This window comes from Monodon monoceros, unplaced genomic scaffold (assembly GCF_005190385.1).
Source record: "Monodon monoceros isolate NGI ecotype Baffin Bay Population unplaced genomic scaffold, NGI_Narwhal_1 Super_Scaffold_3, whole genome shotgun sequence".
NCBI classification, from domain to species: Eukaryota; Metazoa; Chordata; class Mammalia; order Artiodactyla; family Monodontidae; genus Monodon; species Monodon monoceros.
The window spans coordinates 30,383,214-30,395,765 of record NW_021703780.1 but is presented as its reverse complement, the minus strand read 5'-3'; the positions used below and the strand labels follow the sequence as shown (position 1 = coordinate 30,395,765).

Below are 12,552 nucleotides of genomic sequence, written 5' to 3'. Positions count from 1 at the left end.
GGCGGCGCGGACGCCTGCAGCTGGGCAGCAGCGCGCGGCGCGGAGCGGCGGTGGCGGGCAGCGCGCGGCGATGCTGGCCTCGGGGCTGGACTGCTGAACCCACTCGGCCCCACCGCCGGACTCGAACTGGGAGGGGGCGCCAGCGCACCCAGGACGCGGTGCCCCACGGGACCCCACTACAAGCTGCTGCAAACTGAAGCCTCCCGCCTCCCCGGGCCAAACACATCCCGGTGCCCGTTCGCAGCTGCCACCCCGGGTGTTCCAAAGGCTCCGGCAAGATCTGCGCCTCCCGGGTCTCCCCACCCGCCAACCCGATTGCTCCGCACCGCCACCTCTGGCTCCCGTCAGACTCCGCCCGGCAGTCGGCTTCATCGAACTTGATTTCTCACCTCCTCAGCCCCATCACCTCCAGCCCCTTTCCCCCGTCTCGCCTCCACCCCCCCAATTTCCTCCTCCTCGCCCCTCATTTCCACCCTCCTCCCCCTCCCCCGGCCACTTCGCTAACTTGTGGCTGTTGTGATGCGTATTCCCGTAGATCCGAGCACCAGCCGGCGCTTCAGCCCCCCCTCCAGCAGCCTGCAGCCCGGCAAGATGAGCGACGTGAGCCCGGTGGTGGCTGCGCAACAGCAGCAGCAGCAGCAGCAACAGCAGCAGCAGCAACAGCAGCAGCAGCAACAGCAGCAGCAGCAGCAGCAGCAGCAGGAGGCGGCGGCGGCGGCAGCGGCGGCGGCGGCGGCGGCCGCGGCGGCCGCGGTGCCCCGGTTGCGGCCGCCGCACGACAACCGCACCATGGTGGAGATCATCGCTGATCACCCGGCTGAACTCGTCCGCACCGACAGCCCCAACTTCCTGTGCTCCGTGCTGCCCTCGCACTGGCGTTGCAACAAGACCCTGCCCGTGGCCTTCAAGGTAAGAAGCTGCGGCCGCCCCCCGCTCCCCGCCCCCGGCCGGGCGCCGCTGGACCTGCCCGCCGGCGTTTCCAAGCCCACGGGGGCCGGGCCCCTGACTCGGACGGCCTCCAAGGCTCCTACCTCGGTGGCTCTGACCCGAGGGACCCCCGTGTGGCCCTCTTCCTCCGGATCCCACAGCGGGCTCGGGGCTTAGTGACCCCGCGTAGATCCTTCTCTCTCCCACCTGTGCCCGTAGCCACCACTTCAGCCCTTGTCCCCTTTATCCGTTCATCACCCCTGGAGCCTTCCGGCCAACTTCCCGACCCACTCCTCTGAGCGGTCTCCCCTCCCCCAGGAGCCCCCAGGTGCCCACTCTCGGCGGCGCCGCCGGGACGTGCTCCACCCCGCCCCCACTCCCCAAGAGCGAGGATCCCCGGCGTTCTCCCCCGAGACTCCCGCGTCCCCTTCCCCGGCATCCCGGCCGGGCCCGCACCGCGGGCCGCCGCGCCGCCCCTCCCCGGGATTCCGCGCTCTTCCCTTCCCAACCGAACGCTCTCCGCCCGTCTCGGCACCCCCTTCTCTGACCCGCTTGCGCCTCGGCGGCTCCGGCCCCTCCCGGACTCGGGGGCCGGTGTTGGTGGGGTGCCGGCGCCGGGCGTTTGCGCCCGGGGCGGGGCGCCGCGTGCCGGCTGCTGGCTGCGGCGCGTGGGCCGCATTATCAGTATCCGAGAGGGTCCCGGGCGAACCTAGGGACTCAGGGAGCCAGTGAGGGGCAGACAGGACGGGGGCGTTTTCTCCGTCTGCAGACCCGCGCCCCTTCCCGCTACCGGCAGGAAGGCGGGGCTGCAGGGGTCGCCGCGCGCCCGGAGGCGGGGGAGTCCGGGAGTCCCCGGCGCCGGACCCTCAAGTGCAAGGCGGCGCGGGCCAGTGGAGGGGGCGGGGGCTCCGGCCGCCTCTTCCACCCGGACCCGCTACCCGCCTCGCTGCGCCCGGGAGGGAGAAGGGAAACCTGTGAAATGCCTTCGGCTCGCCCGCCTTGAAAACTGAGGTGATATTGTGCGATTCGCCTTATTCTTACTTTTAAGGACTCAGACCCCAAAGGTCCCTCCCGTTTCTGAGAGGTCGTGGGAGGCTCGGGCCCGTGGCCTGGGCGCCGAGGGAGTGACTCCCGGGCTGGAGAGCGCCCTGCGCGCGCCTCGCGGCCTCCTCCGCCCTCCCGGCCCGTTAGTTTGAGGGCGGGTCTCAGCAGCTGGAGTCGCGGGCAGCGGCTCCGCAGGTTGAGGGTGTAGGGTCCGGAGTCTCTCCGTAAGGCAATCGGGATCCCTCGGGCAGCCCTCGTCCCCTCGCGGAGCCCGCAGGGCCGGGAGCGTCCCAGGTTGCTGGGGAGATGGGGTCCCGGGCCGTGCTCCCTCTCGGGACTAAGCGCCTGGGATGGAGGGGGCGGTGAGCCAGACAGGGACGAGAGCGCTCCCAGGAAGATGCTTCCGGCCCTGTTTAGCCTCTGAACCCGCGAAGGTGGGCCTGGGTCCCCTGGGTTCTGGGATTGTGGAGAGCAGGGTTAGCCAGGCCTTGGGGGGAGGGGGGGAAGAGAGGAGTCCTGCCAGTTCCTCCCTTGTGGACCCTGGGGCCAAACTCCCACGGGCCACTGGCAGTTCCCGGTTGTTGACCACCCCCTCCCCACGCGCACCAATTCAGATTCCGTGCGTGGGTGGCGTGGAAAGAAAGAGGAGTCCAGGTCAATTAGAGCTGGTTATCTCGCTATGCCTTGTATCAGAACAGAAATCGAACGAATTGTTATGGAAAGGGGATGTTGCATTCTGGGGCAAGTTTCATTTTGTAGCTGGCTCAAGAAATGTGTGTGTGTTTTAACCGTCCCATTTCTCCTTTTATAAACCACCCATTTTGTAGGTTAAGCTTTTCTTCCTTGAAATATGAAAAGCTCAGAGTATAGGCGAATCGTAGAAATTTGGATTTTCACATGAGAGATATCTTTTACAATTCATCCTCCAAGGGCCCAGAATTTTCTAATTGGCCTTATGTGAGAGCGGAAATTTGCTTCCACGCCCCCCCCCAACCCCTTAAGACACAAACAAAAAAAAAACACTTGATGAAAACAGCAAATAATACAAATAAATAGATATTTTATATATAAAATGCCACAAGTTAGGGTATGAAAAAATTAAGGATAGGTGCCTACACTTTTAAAATATGTCATTTAGATGTCTGATGTTCTACATTCCGTTTATCCTGCTAAACATGTTTAAGGTATAACTGTCTTGAACTATACTCTTACATATATGGTGCTGAATTGATTCTGAGCGTTAATATTTTGGATAGAAAGGATGTTTTTGGCATAAAGATAGAATACAATTTAGTTAAAGCTATTCTCAGATAATTTGGCTATCTTCAGGTTTTCTCACTACCACCCTTTTAAAATTATTTTAAAAATAAATGCTTTCTCTGCCATTCATCATACTTATTTTTAATTACAGATTGTTTACTTTTAACCAGTAAACAAGACCATAGATAACACACGGCCATATTAAATTGAATGTTTTAATTCATATTAATTGAAAATTAAATTGAGTTAACCAAAAACTTGACTTTCATGTTTTCCCACCCCCTTACCTGTGTTTAACAAAATTCAAATAGCGGGCGACAGCTGAGAGCCACTCAGTATAGAAGTTTTGTCTCTGTTGAAAACATGTGTAGACATTTGGAACATCCAGATTTTGACAATTTTTTTGTTTTCATCTGAATGTTAGTAAAAACAACCTCTTTTTACCTTACTTTCAAGATAAAAGCCTGTGAGCTGTAGACTTTCTAGACTCTTGCAACATAATCAAATACATGTGCAAAGAAGAAGTAATATGAAGAAGTCTCAGTTTTAAAAGTGGTGACAGCAATTTGGCTGTCATATTTAGAGCTATGTACACAGTAAATTATAATGTTGTTAGGTAGATAGCAGACAGGTAAATATATTTAACACAGGACTTAATTGTTGAGAAGTCTGGTATTCGAATCAATATAATATTTATTGAGCTCATATTTTATGTCCGTGACACTGAGCTCGGCAAGGTAGAGAATCAGAAATGCATTCAGTAGACTGTGTTGTGATACGTTAACTTAGAACAGCACTTGAGAATGATATTGGCAATGTATTGTATTAAGACATGTCATGTATTAGAGCTGTTCATCTGATCTTGTTTTAGGATTATACGAAAGTAGTTAATTCATTTATACTCTGACATGTAAAAGTGCAAAAACAACTTGTATACTTTAAAATACACCAAGCTGTTTATTAGAGTTATATTTTTAACAAAGTTCTGCAGTTTTGAAATGTTCAGTGCTCCCAGGTGTCAAGGAAATGGAAATAAATATTTTTAACCTTTCTCTCAGGTGTATCTCACTGAAAGCTTAAAATAGTTAAGGCATACTATTAGAAGATCCCAGGCCCTTTCTGTCCTAGGTAACTGTAGTGATGAAAAAGCAATACGCAAATTCAGCTCATTAGTTAATGGTCAGGTAGAAATAGTGGAGAGAACATGTTAGCCCTGTATCCAGTAGCACCCTTGTAAGTTAGGGGTCTGTCAGCATTTCCACCCTGAAGCCTGGTGTTCAGGGTTCATAACTCAGCTGCTTTAAATAGCTTCAAGCTGAAACACTATGCAGAAAATTTAAGTCCAGATGTATATTTTAAAGCTAAAAGTAGTGTAAGACTATTGCACTGTTTTAAGTTAGCAAACGCTGGACTATATATTTACCAGTATCATATGTTTTTCTGGCAATGTTAAAGAAAAAAAACACAGTTTTAGATATATGATCTATTGCTCATAGTTAATTCTGCATGTTTAATGATACCTTTCAGTATTTGTCATAAGTAGGGTTTCAAAATGATGGAGCAATTTCTATTTGAAAATAATTTTTCAACATCATTGGCCATTTTTCTCTTCATAAGCAAGTATGCAGCTAATAACTATTTGACATAATGAGTTGTAGTTTCCTTACATGTTTAATGATCAGATTTTATGTTTGTGTCTTTTTGAATGTAATTTTACCTAAACAAAGAAAAACAGGTTATTAAACCTGTTAAAACTTCGCTAAACCTACTATGAGTTGCTGTGCAAAATTATGTAAATCATAATAGATCTCAAGTTATGTAAAGACAGACACATTTTTGTGTTATGCCTGTAAATGCAATAAAAATTATTTAAAGTTAAAAATTTTAGGATTGAGTATATAAAACTTACTGGTAAGGTAATGGAAACAAATAATTTTAGATGGAAAATAAACACTCAGAAATTTTAGAAAACTTATATTTGAAAACAGGCATAGTAAAGTATCGTTCATTATTTTCTCCCCATTGGCATTGCTGTTTGTATCCTTTCAAAATTCCAGAATATCCATTGTTAGATGATCTAAACCAGCTTGATACATGGCTCATAAGTTTCTGGCTTAAATTGAAGTAATTTCCATCAAATTTCTCTTTGACATGTATTTTAAAAATTATGAAATGATATTTTATATTGTATTTACTCTTTTCTCTACAATTCAACCAGGTTTTTCTAAATTCTAAGTTAGATTCTAAGAAGTAACTAATATTTGTGAAACTTTTTGATAGTTAAAGTTATCTTTAAATAATTATCATAGAAATAAAACTTTTCCTTTTTGCAATTACTCCCTTACCTCTCTTTGTATTCCAAAGAAAGATTTGATAAGATTCTATCTTGAAAAATAATTATATTTCAGTTTTGCTGCAAGTGCAGTGTGCCCAGTGATATTGGTCTGTAAGAGTAATTGATTAGCGAAGACTAGACTTCTGTACGTGGAAATGTCATAGGCAATTTAAATTTCCATATAATAAGACCACAAAAACAATTTTAAGGGCCTGAGTTAATTCTCTGTTGTTCCTCTTTCAGAGTAACTCACAGATTTAGTCGTAGGGAGTCTCATAAAAATTTTCAATAGCGTTTCTAGAGTTAAATATTCTTTTACTTTATTTTGCACAAGCTCTGTATCATGTGATTTAAATGCTAGTTATAATGAGGTGTGCTAAATAAAGGAACTTCTTTCTCTATTCTAAAATGTCAGGACACAAAATTACTTCCCTCTTCCCCATGAAGTTTCTTGAATTTGTAGATTTTATATGTTAAAAGCACCTAGAAAAGTAACTGTCAAGTTTTCGTCACAAATTATTCTTTGCAGAACAACTTTTTGTATTGGGTAGTGTGGAAACAAATTTTAATGCGTGCTAACTCCTAACTAGTTAAAGGGCGATTTTTGACTACTCTCTACCCGTTGAAGTGTTTTCCATTGCTTGGGTTTGGTACAGATGAAATGTGTAAAAATTTCTTGATTCTTTTGGTTTTCTTTTAGATAAACACAGTCGAGAATCTCCAAGGGAAACTTTTTAGCTTCAGAGATCTACTTTTTGTTTAAACCCTCAGACATATAATTACACTTCTGATTGATATAAAGTCACATACATTACTTCTTATCCCCCCTTTTTTCCTCAGAAAAACATTAGGCAATCTGCTTTGGTAGAGTGAATAGCAGAAAGAACCAATATATTTAGCCATTAAAATAGAATTCAGCCATAACAGGAAAAGTTGTCACTATATCTTGTTAGTTAGCAATTTTTTTTTTCCGGGCCAAGTTGTAAGCCTCATAGAAGACTCACACATTTTGTGATGACTTATTTGTTTTGTTATTAAATGTAATGCATAAAACATACCAATATTTAATATTTAATTATACTGCTTAAGCAAAGAAAAATGGATTTATGTATTTCACGCTTAGGGATCTTTTCTTTTGTATTTTCCCATATTGAATCAATTTTCCTTTTCTTCTAACTAAAAAAAATCCATTATGTTAAAAATATGCAGTAAAATAATAATGTCCCAGAGCTCTTAAAAATCTTTATATTGGGGCAGATTTCTTCACTTTTTTTAAATGAAATTTAGCCAGCCTGGAGTGAAACCCATCAGCAGTCCTCCTGTATCTCTCAACAACACCAAAAAACATCTCAGGACATGAAGTAAAGAATTACATATTCAATTGAACCCTTTAAGGAAGCTTATAAGTAAAAGCCTGTGTTTAGCACACAGCTGACTTGGAACAGAAGTTAGCTTGCTCATCTTACAAAAAGTACATGATTATAATCGTACTCTATACTTATATAGTATCTTCTACATTTTACAGACTTTAAAAAAACGATTTCCAATTTATATTGGAAAACGGTAGTTTCAGGAGATGAAGTTACTTGAGATCATAGCAGATGTGTAACAGAGGTGGGGGAGAAGTGGGGCCTCTTGATTTTTGGTGCATTAATTCTCTTCTAAACAGTACAACTTTTCTACCTTCATTAGTGCACTTACTGGTTCCATATTTACTTTGACATAGAAAGCCTCACAGCAGGTGTTAAAACACAATATGCTGAGCGTAAAAAATGTCAAACATTCAGATGAATACTGGCAGACAGTCAGTTTTTTCAGTATTTCAGTATTTTTCAAATGTGCACATTTTTGGCATTGTGAATTCAAAAAGTTGAAAAGTACATTGCCCCTATCAGGGGTACAGCGTTACCTGTGTTCAGCAGCCACTTGAGGCCCTAGGTCAAGTATGCAGGAAGGAAGTCATGTTCTCAAGGGATTTACCCTTGACCTGGGAGACTTCTCACATTGAACAGAGTAACCGTATATTCCGGGTAAAGGATAGTGGGCATGAGTCCCTCTCTTCTGGGATGGAAAAAGTTGTCAGAAAACTGGTTTGGAGCAAGGGCATATTGCTGCTAGCTGGGGATGCTGACTCAACCTTTAACTGGTTCTCTCATGGACTGTTGGCAGTGGGAAGTGGTGCTCTTTGTGGAGCTCTTTCATTTATTTATTTCAAAAATGTTTATCAAACACTTACTCTGTGCCAGGCACTGTTTCGGGAGCTGGGTGTATAGTGGTGAACAAGACAGATGAAGGCCCTTGCCTTGTGTAATTTCTAGTCTAATATAATCTGGGCTCCTAAGAGGGAGTCTCATAGCTTTGGGCTAGCATATCAAAAGGAGTAGAATGGTCATTCCTATACGTACTTTGAAATGAGCATCATTTGAGTCCAGTGGGATGCTCAGGAAGTGGTTTCTGTAATTTAAGGACGGCTTTAAGGTTTTAAACTGAATAACAAAGTGCTAAAGAAGGAATGGAACAGCCTAAGAGAACAGTAAGGGTGAAAAAAATATTGACAAGTTTGTTTGTTTGGCTGTTTCCCTGGCTTGAGCAGAGGGTATAGTGGAGGGGTGCTAGGGTAGGGTTCAAGGGTGAGGGAAATGCAGCTCTAAAGTGTAGTGATAATGTCTGTTTCATGACATTGTAAAGAATCTGCTTTAATGAGAGTTACGTACAAATTGTATTGGGAGCATGGAATTAAATGCTTTGGTTTGCCTTATGGACATCTTGACAAGAGAGGGAGTAGCAGAAGGATGAGGGTAATATTTGCCAGACAGGCAAGCACACATGGATATTGTCATTGGAGGGTAGTGGGGCTACTGTAGCCAGAGCTGTGGCTTAGTCACCACATGGGCATCTGGAAGCCGAACGAGCAAGAGATGGAACTCATCTGAATATTATAGGATCCTGGAAGTTAGTTGAGAGAAAGGATGTTATCAAGGAGCAAGGCCTTAATTCATGGATTAAGAATAGTGTGTTTTATATATGACAGCAAAGACTCTGCACCGGCATTCCCTTCCGGGCTCCATGTTAATCAGAGGCACCAATTTGCAAGTTAGCCAACCCTGGAGTGTGATCCATGCCTTGCAGCAGTGAAAATGTTTATTAGACTCAAAGACTGATTATTCTGGATCCTGACTTGCCCAAGTTAATCGGCTGCAGGTTAATTGTTGAAGATTAAGGAGGCAAGTGTGTCATTCCAAGATGGCAGATGGGACAAGACAGAAGTTTGGCTAAGGGTGTATTTTCTGTCTATACCAGTCATTTGTCGGTGGTCATTTTCACCCTCTTATATATCTTTATCCTGTACCTAGACTTTAGGCTTCTTGATGGCTTTGTATATTCCATGGGTCCCACTGCAGAGTGGGCATTCAGTAGTTCTTTGCAGTGTGATTGAAAGCTGAATATCTAGCTCAAAGTAAGGAGATGAAATGTAGTTCTGGATACCACACTATATTTAGTCTTCCCTGTAGTCAGTAACTGTAAGGTTTCCTCTCAATATCTTCTCCCATAAAGCTGACCAGACTTCCTTTTTTTTTTTTTTTGGCCTGTGATCTGGATGAGACCACACCTCAGGGCGCTCCAGGCTGCAGACAGGCGGTGCCTTAATATGTACGATGCAATCTGCAGATGGGGCATCAGCTTTCCTTCTGTGGCATAATTCCTATGGACAGCTTAACATGGGGATTTAATAAAAATGTACATGCATTCTGTGAAGAATCCAACAACAAATGAAGGAAACTTTTGCCTGCCTTTGGAATGGGTGGACCCTGAAACACTGGTCTCTTTGAAGTGGCATCCGAACCCATATGCAGATGCCTCATTCCTGTCTGCCATTACTGGACTAGAGCACTAAGTCCTGATAAGATGCATCATTTACCATGAGACTATATTCTCAGTTTTTAAGCTTTTCTGATGTGCCATTATTGTTGCTGTGTTTCCTGTTTTATGTAGGTGGTAGCCCTCGGAGAGGTACCAGATGGGACTGTGGTTACCGTCATGGCGGGTAATGATGAAAATTATTCTGCTGAGCTCCGAAATGCCTCTGCTGTTATGAAAAACCAAGTAGCAAGGTTCAACGATCTGAGATTTGTGGGCCGGAGTGGACGAGGTAGGTCTCTAATTTTTAATATGGATAATGGAATAAACACATTAGGATCCTCTGATGAAATGTAGGCCTGTCTGTATTCAAATCAGTACCTTCTACCGAATAGAATTACTAAAGGTTTTCTTTAAATACGTCCAGATGAGGTTGAGTGTTTTAGTGAGTACTCAGGCCTTTTTCATTTGTTTTATGATATTGAAAATTCAAACAGTGTTTTCAGAAGAACCAGTTCCTAATTTCACTGGGTGTGAGCATATAAGGTGGAGGGAAGAACAGTTGGAGGTTCAAGTTCTGAGTTACAGGAGCCAAGTAACTGAGTACATTCAGTGGCAAAGGGCAAAGAAAAGGGAATGCATTGGATCAATTTACTGATAATATCAATTTTGCTCGAAGTTGTAGCAAGGACAGCAAGCATAATGCTCTTCACTTATCACATATGTTACCTCTATAGGATTTAATTTACTTCTATAAGAACCTATTTAAAAATCACGGTTTTTTACAGAAGGCTTTTCATTCGAATAAGTGAATAAGGTGTTACTTATGTTAGTATGACTATGTAGATGAATGATCAGGACTCTAAATATTTGTACATTATTTAAGAGTTTCCACCATCCACACGCCCATTCAAATATTAGGAATCCATCAAAAGATCATAAAACAGAAAATAATCCCTTTTGGGGTTTTTATAGCTGTTTTATAAATGGGGTAAATGTTCTTAAAAAAGTCTCAGAGAAAACCAATATTTGGCTTTTATTTACTTATTCTATAGAGAGACTTTTAATCATCATTCATTAGAAGCATTATGTTCATTTATTTATTGATTGAATCTAATATTTCCATGTTAAGTATTTCGATGAGAAGAGAGAAAATAGACCACTTTAGGACTGGGGTGAAATAAATTATAAAGACCTATGGGGTGACTTCAACCCAGGTTTGAATTAGGAAATAAGAAGCATCAATTTTTAAACCATGTCCAATAATTGCCCTTTAGTTTGGATCAGATGTCAAATTATTACCATTGTAAAAACTTGATAAGGGAAGTTCAGGCAAGGCTGTTTCCGATGAGTAGTTTTAGTGTACTTTCTAGGAACAGGGCCAAGAAGTTGTACTTTTTAACTTAAAAAAAAATGATGCATGCTAATGAGATACTGTTACTGAAAGGTTTGAAATAAAATGAGGCTCAGAGCCTCTGGTAGAATCAAAACTCAAGGGGTTATCTCAGCATCAGGTTTAGTTCACTTTCATTAAAAGAAAAAAAAAAGACACATTCTGTCTCACTGTTGACTGATGAGGTGTGAAGTGTGTATGTGTGTGTATTCATTTTTTTTTTCTCTCAGTTACTGGTGCAGGTCCACAGTACAATTAAAATTTCTTTTTTCTAGTAAGAATCAAGAAAAAATTGAACACGATGATGTACCTGTATGCTCTGAGTTGCATCTTTCTCCTTATGTAATATTACTTTGTTTTGAACTAGAGTAATGAATTTTAGTATTTAAAAGACTGGGCGCTATACTTCATTTTACAGATAAAAACTAGTGTTTTCATTTATCTTGCTTTTGTATTATATAGATGCTCTATAACTTTTCTCTGATCAATTTGAGTAGAAACTATGGCAAAGTGATAGTGTACTTTGTAAACCCTCAACATATTTATTTAAGAAACTTCAAAGAGAAACAAAGGGTGTGCACTGTTTTACTATATTGGCTTTCTGAGTTTTGGCTGGTTTCCCAAATAGCAATTTTTATATTTAAAAAAAAAAGACAGACTTAACTGCTTGCAGACTTTTCACGCATGGAAGATGAAGAAAGCTTCTTTTGATGAAGTGTAATTATGTCCAAACAGAGCTGACCCCCTCCCCCTATATTTCTTATGATCTTAACTGAAGAAAGTAGGATTTTTCCTTTGAAGCAGCCGGGACTTGGTGGAGGATCTGAAATGCTACAGTTTGCTGCCAGAGGCAGGATGGAGAAATTGGTCCAGACTTGTCTTCGAGACTTAGATTGGGGGTGGGGGGAGCGGGTGGAGAGAGAAAGAAAAATTGATTTATCACTAATAATAGATTTTTATATATGACATTAACATTATATGAAAGGAAACAGTAATATCAAGCTGAAATGAAGAGGAAAAAAGGACAGAGAATACTGACAAGAGATACCACTCTTTGAAAAAAAAAAATGGGTCAGTTCTTCAGTGGCAGGAAACCCTTTAACCTGCCGGTGTACCTGACCTGCTTTCTAACAGACTTTTTCCAGCTTCCTCTTTGATTTTCACACTTCTACATTTCTCTCAGGTTTTTAAGTGTGGGTCAACATGCTGCTACCATTGTATTTTTTCCCCAGCTATTTAAATTTTCTATTTCAGTAGCATTAAAAAATAAAAAAACACCAAGTTCCTCAAATGGTACAATTTTTTTCACTGGTAGAAATATAAACTCTCAGAAATTGCAAAGCAGTTTTTGATTTATAAGGGAGTCACATCACTATTTACTCTGGCATTATGGGTTATCCAGTGACCACAACTTTTATGAAGTACTTTGGAATAAAAGTAGAGCATCGGTGAAACTTGCATTAAGTGAGGAGTGGCTTATATTTTTAAATTGTCTTTTCCTTTTTTCTCCTTTATATTTTAAACAGAAGTATTTAAAGTGACTTTGGTCCTTAAGTTTTCTTGGTGTGTTTCACTTTTGACATCAAGCATGTTGCTTTTAATTTACAAGCACTTCTAAGCACCTGCAGTGTACAGAGCATAGTACTTGTCAATTTAGGATACAATCCCTGCTTATAATCTTAACTTTCCCGACAATTTCTGACAGCCCCTTGGGCTAGGTTGGAATTGTCTTTCA

General features: G+C 42.8%; 1 protein-coding gene across 3 annotated transcripts in view; it reads left to right on the top strand.

Annotated features, from left to right (window-relative positions):
• The window catches only part of RUNX2 (RUNX family transcription factor 2), a 127,426-nt gene that overhangs the window by 965 nt on the left and 113,909 nt on the right, over window positions 1-12,552 (top strand). For 2 of the 3 annotated variants that reach the window (XM_029243530.1, XM_029243529.1), the window contains exons 1-2: window positions 26-909; window positions 9,560-9,716. In XM_029243530.1, the coding sequence (XP_029099363.1) occupies window positions 520-909; window positions 9,560-9,716 (547 nt within the window). In that variant the 5' untranslated portion in view covers window positions 26-519. Of the gene's footprint in view, window positions 1-25; window positions 910-9,559; window positions 9,717-12,552 lie in introns of those variants that run through there. The other variant, XM_029243528.1, reaches the window with a different exon arrangement.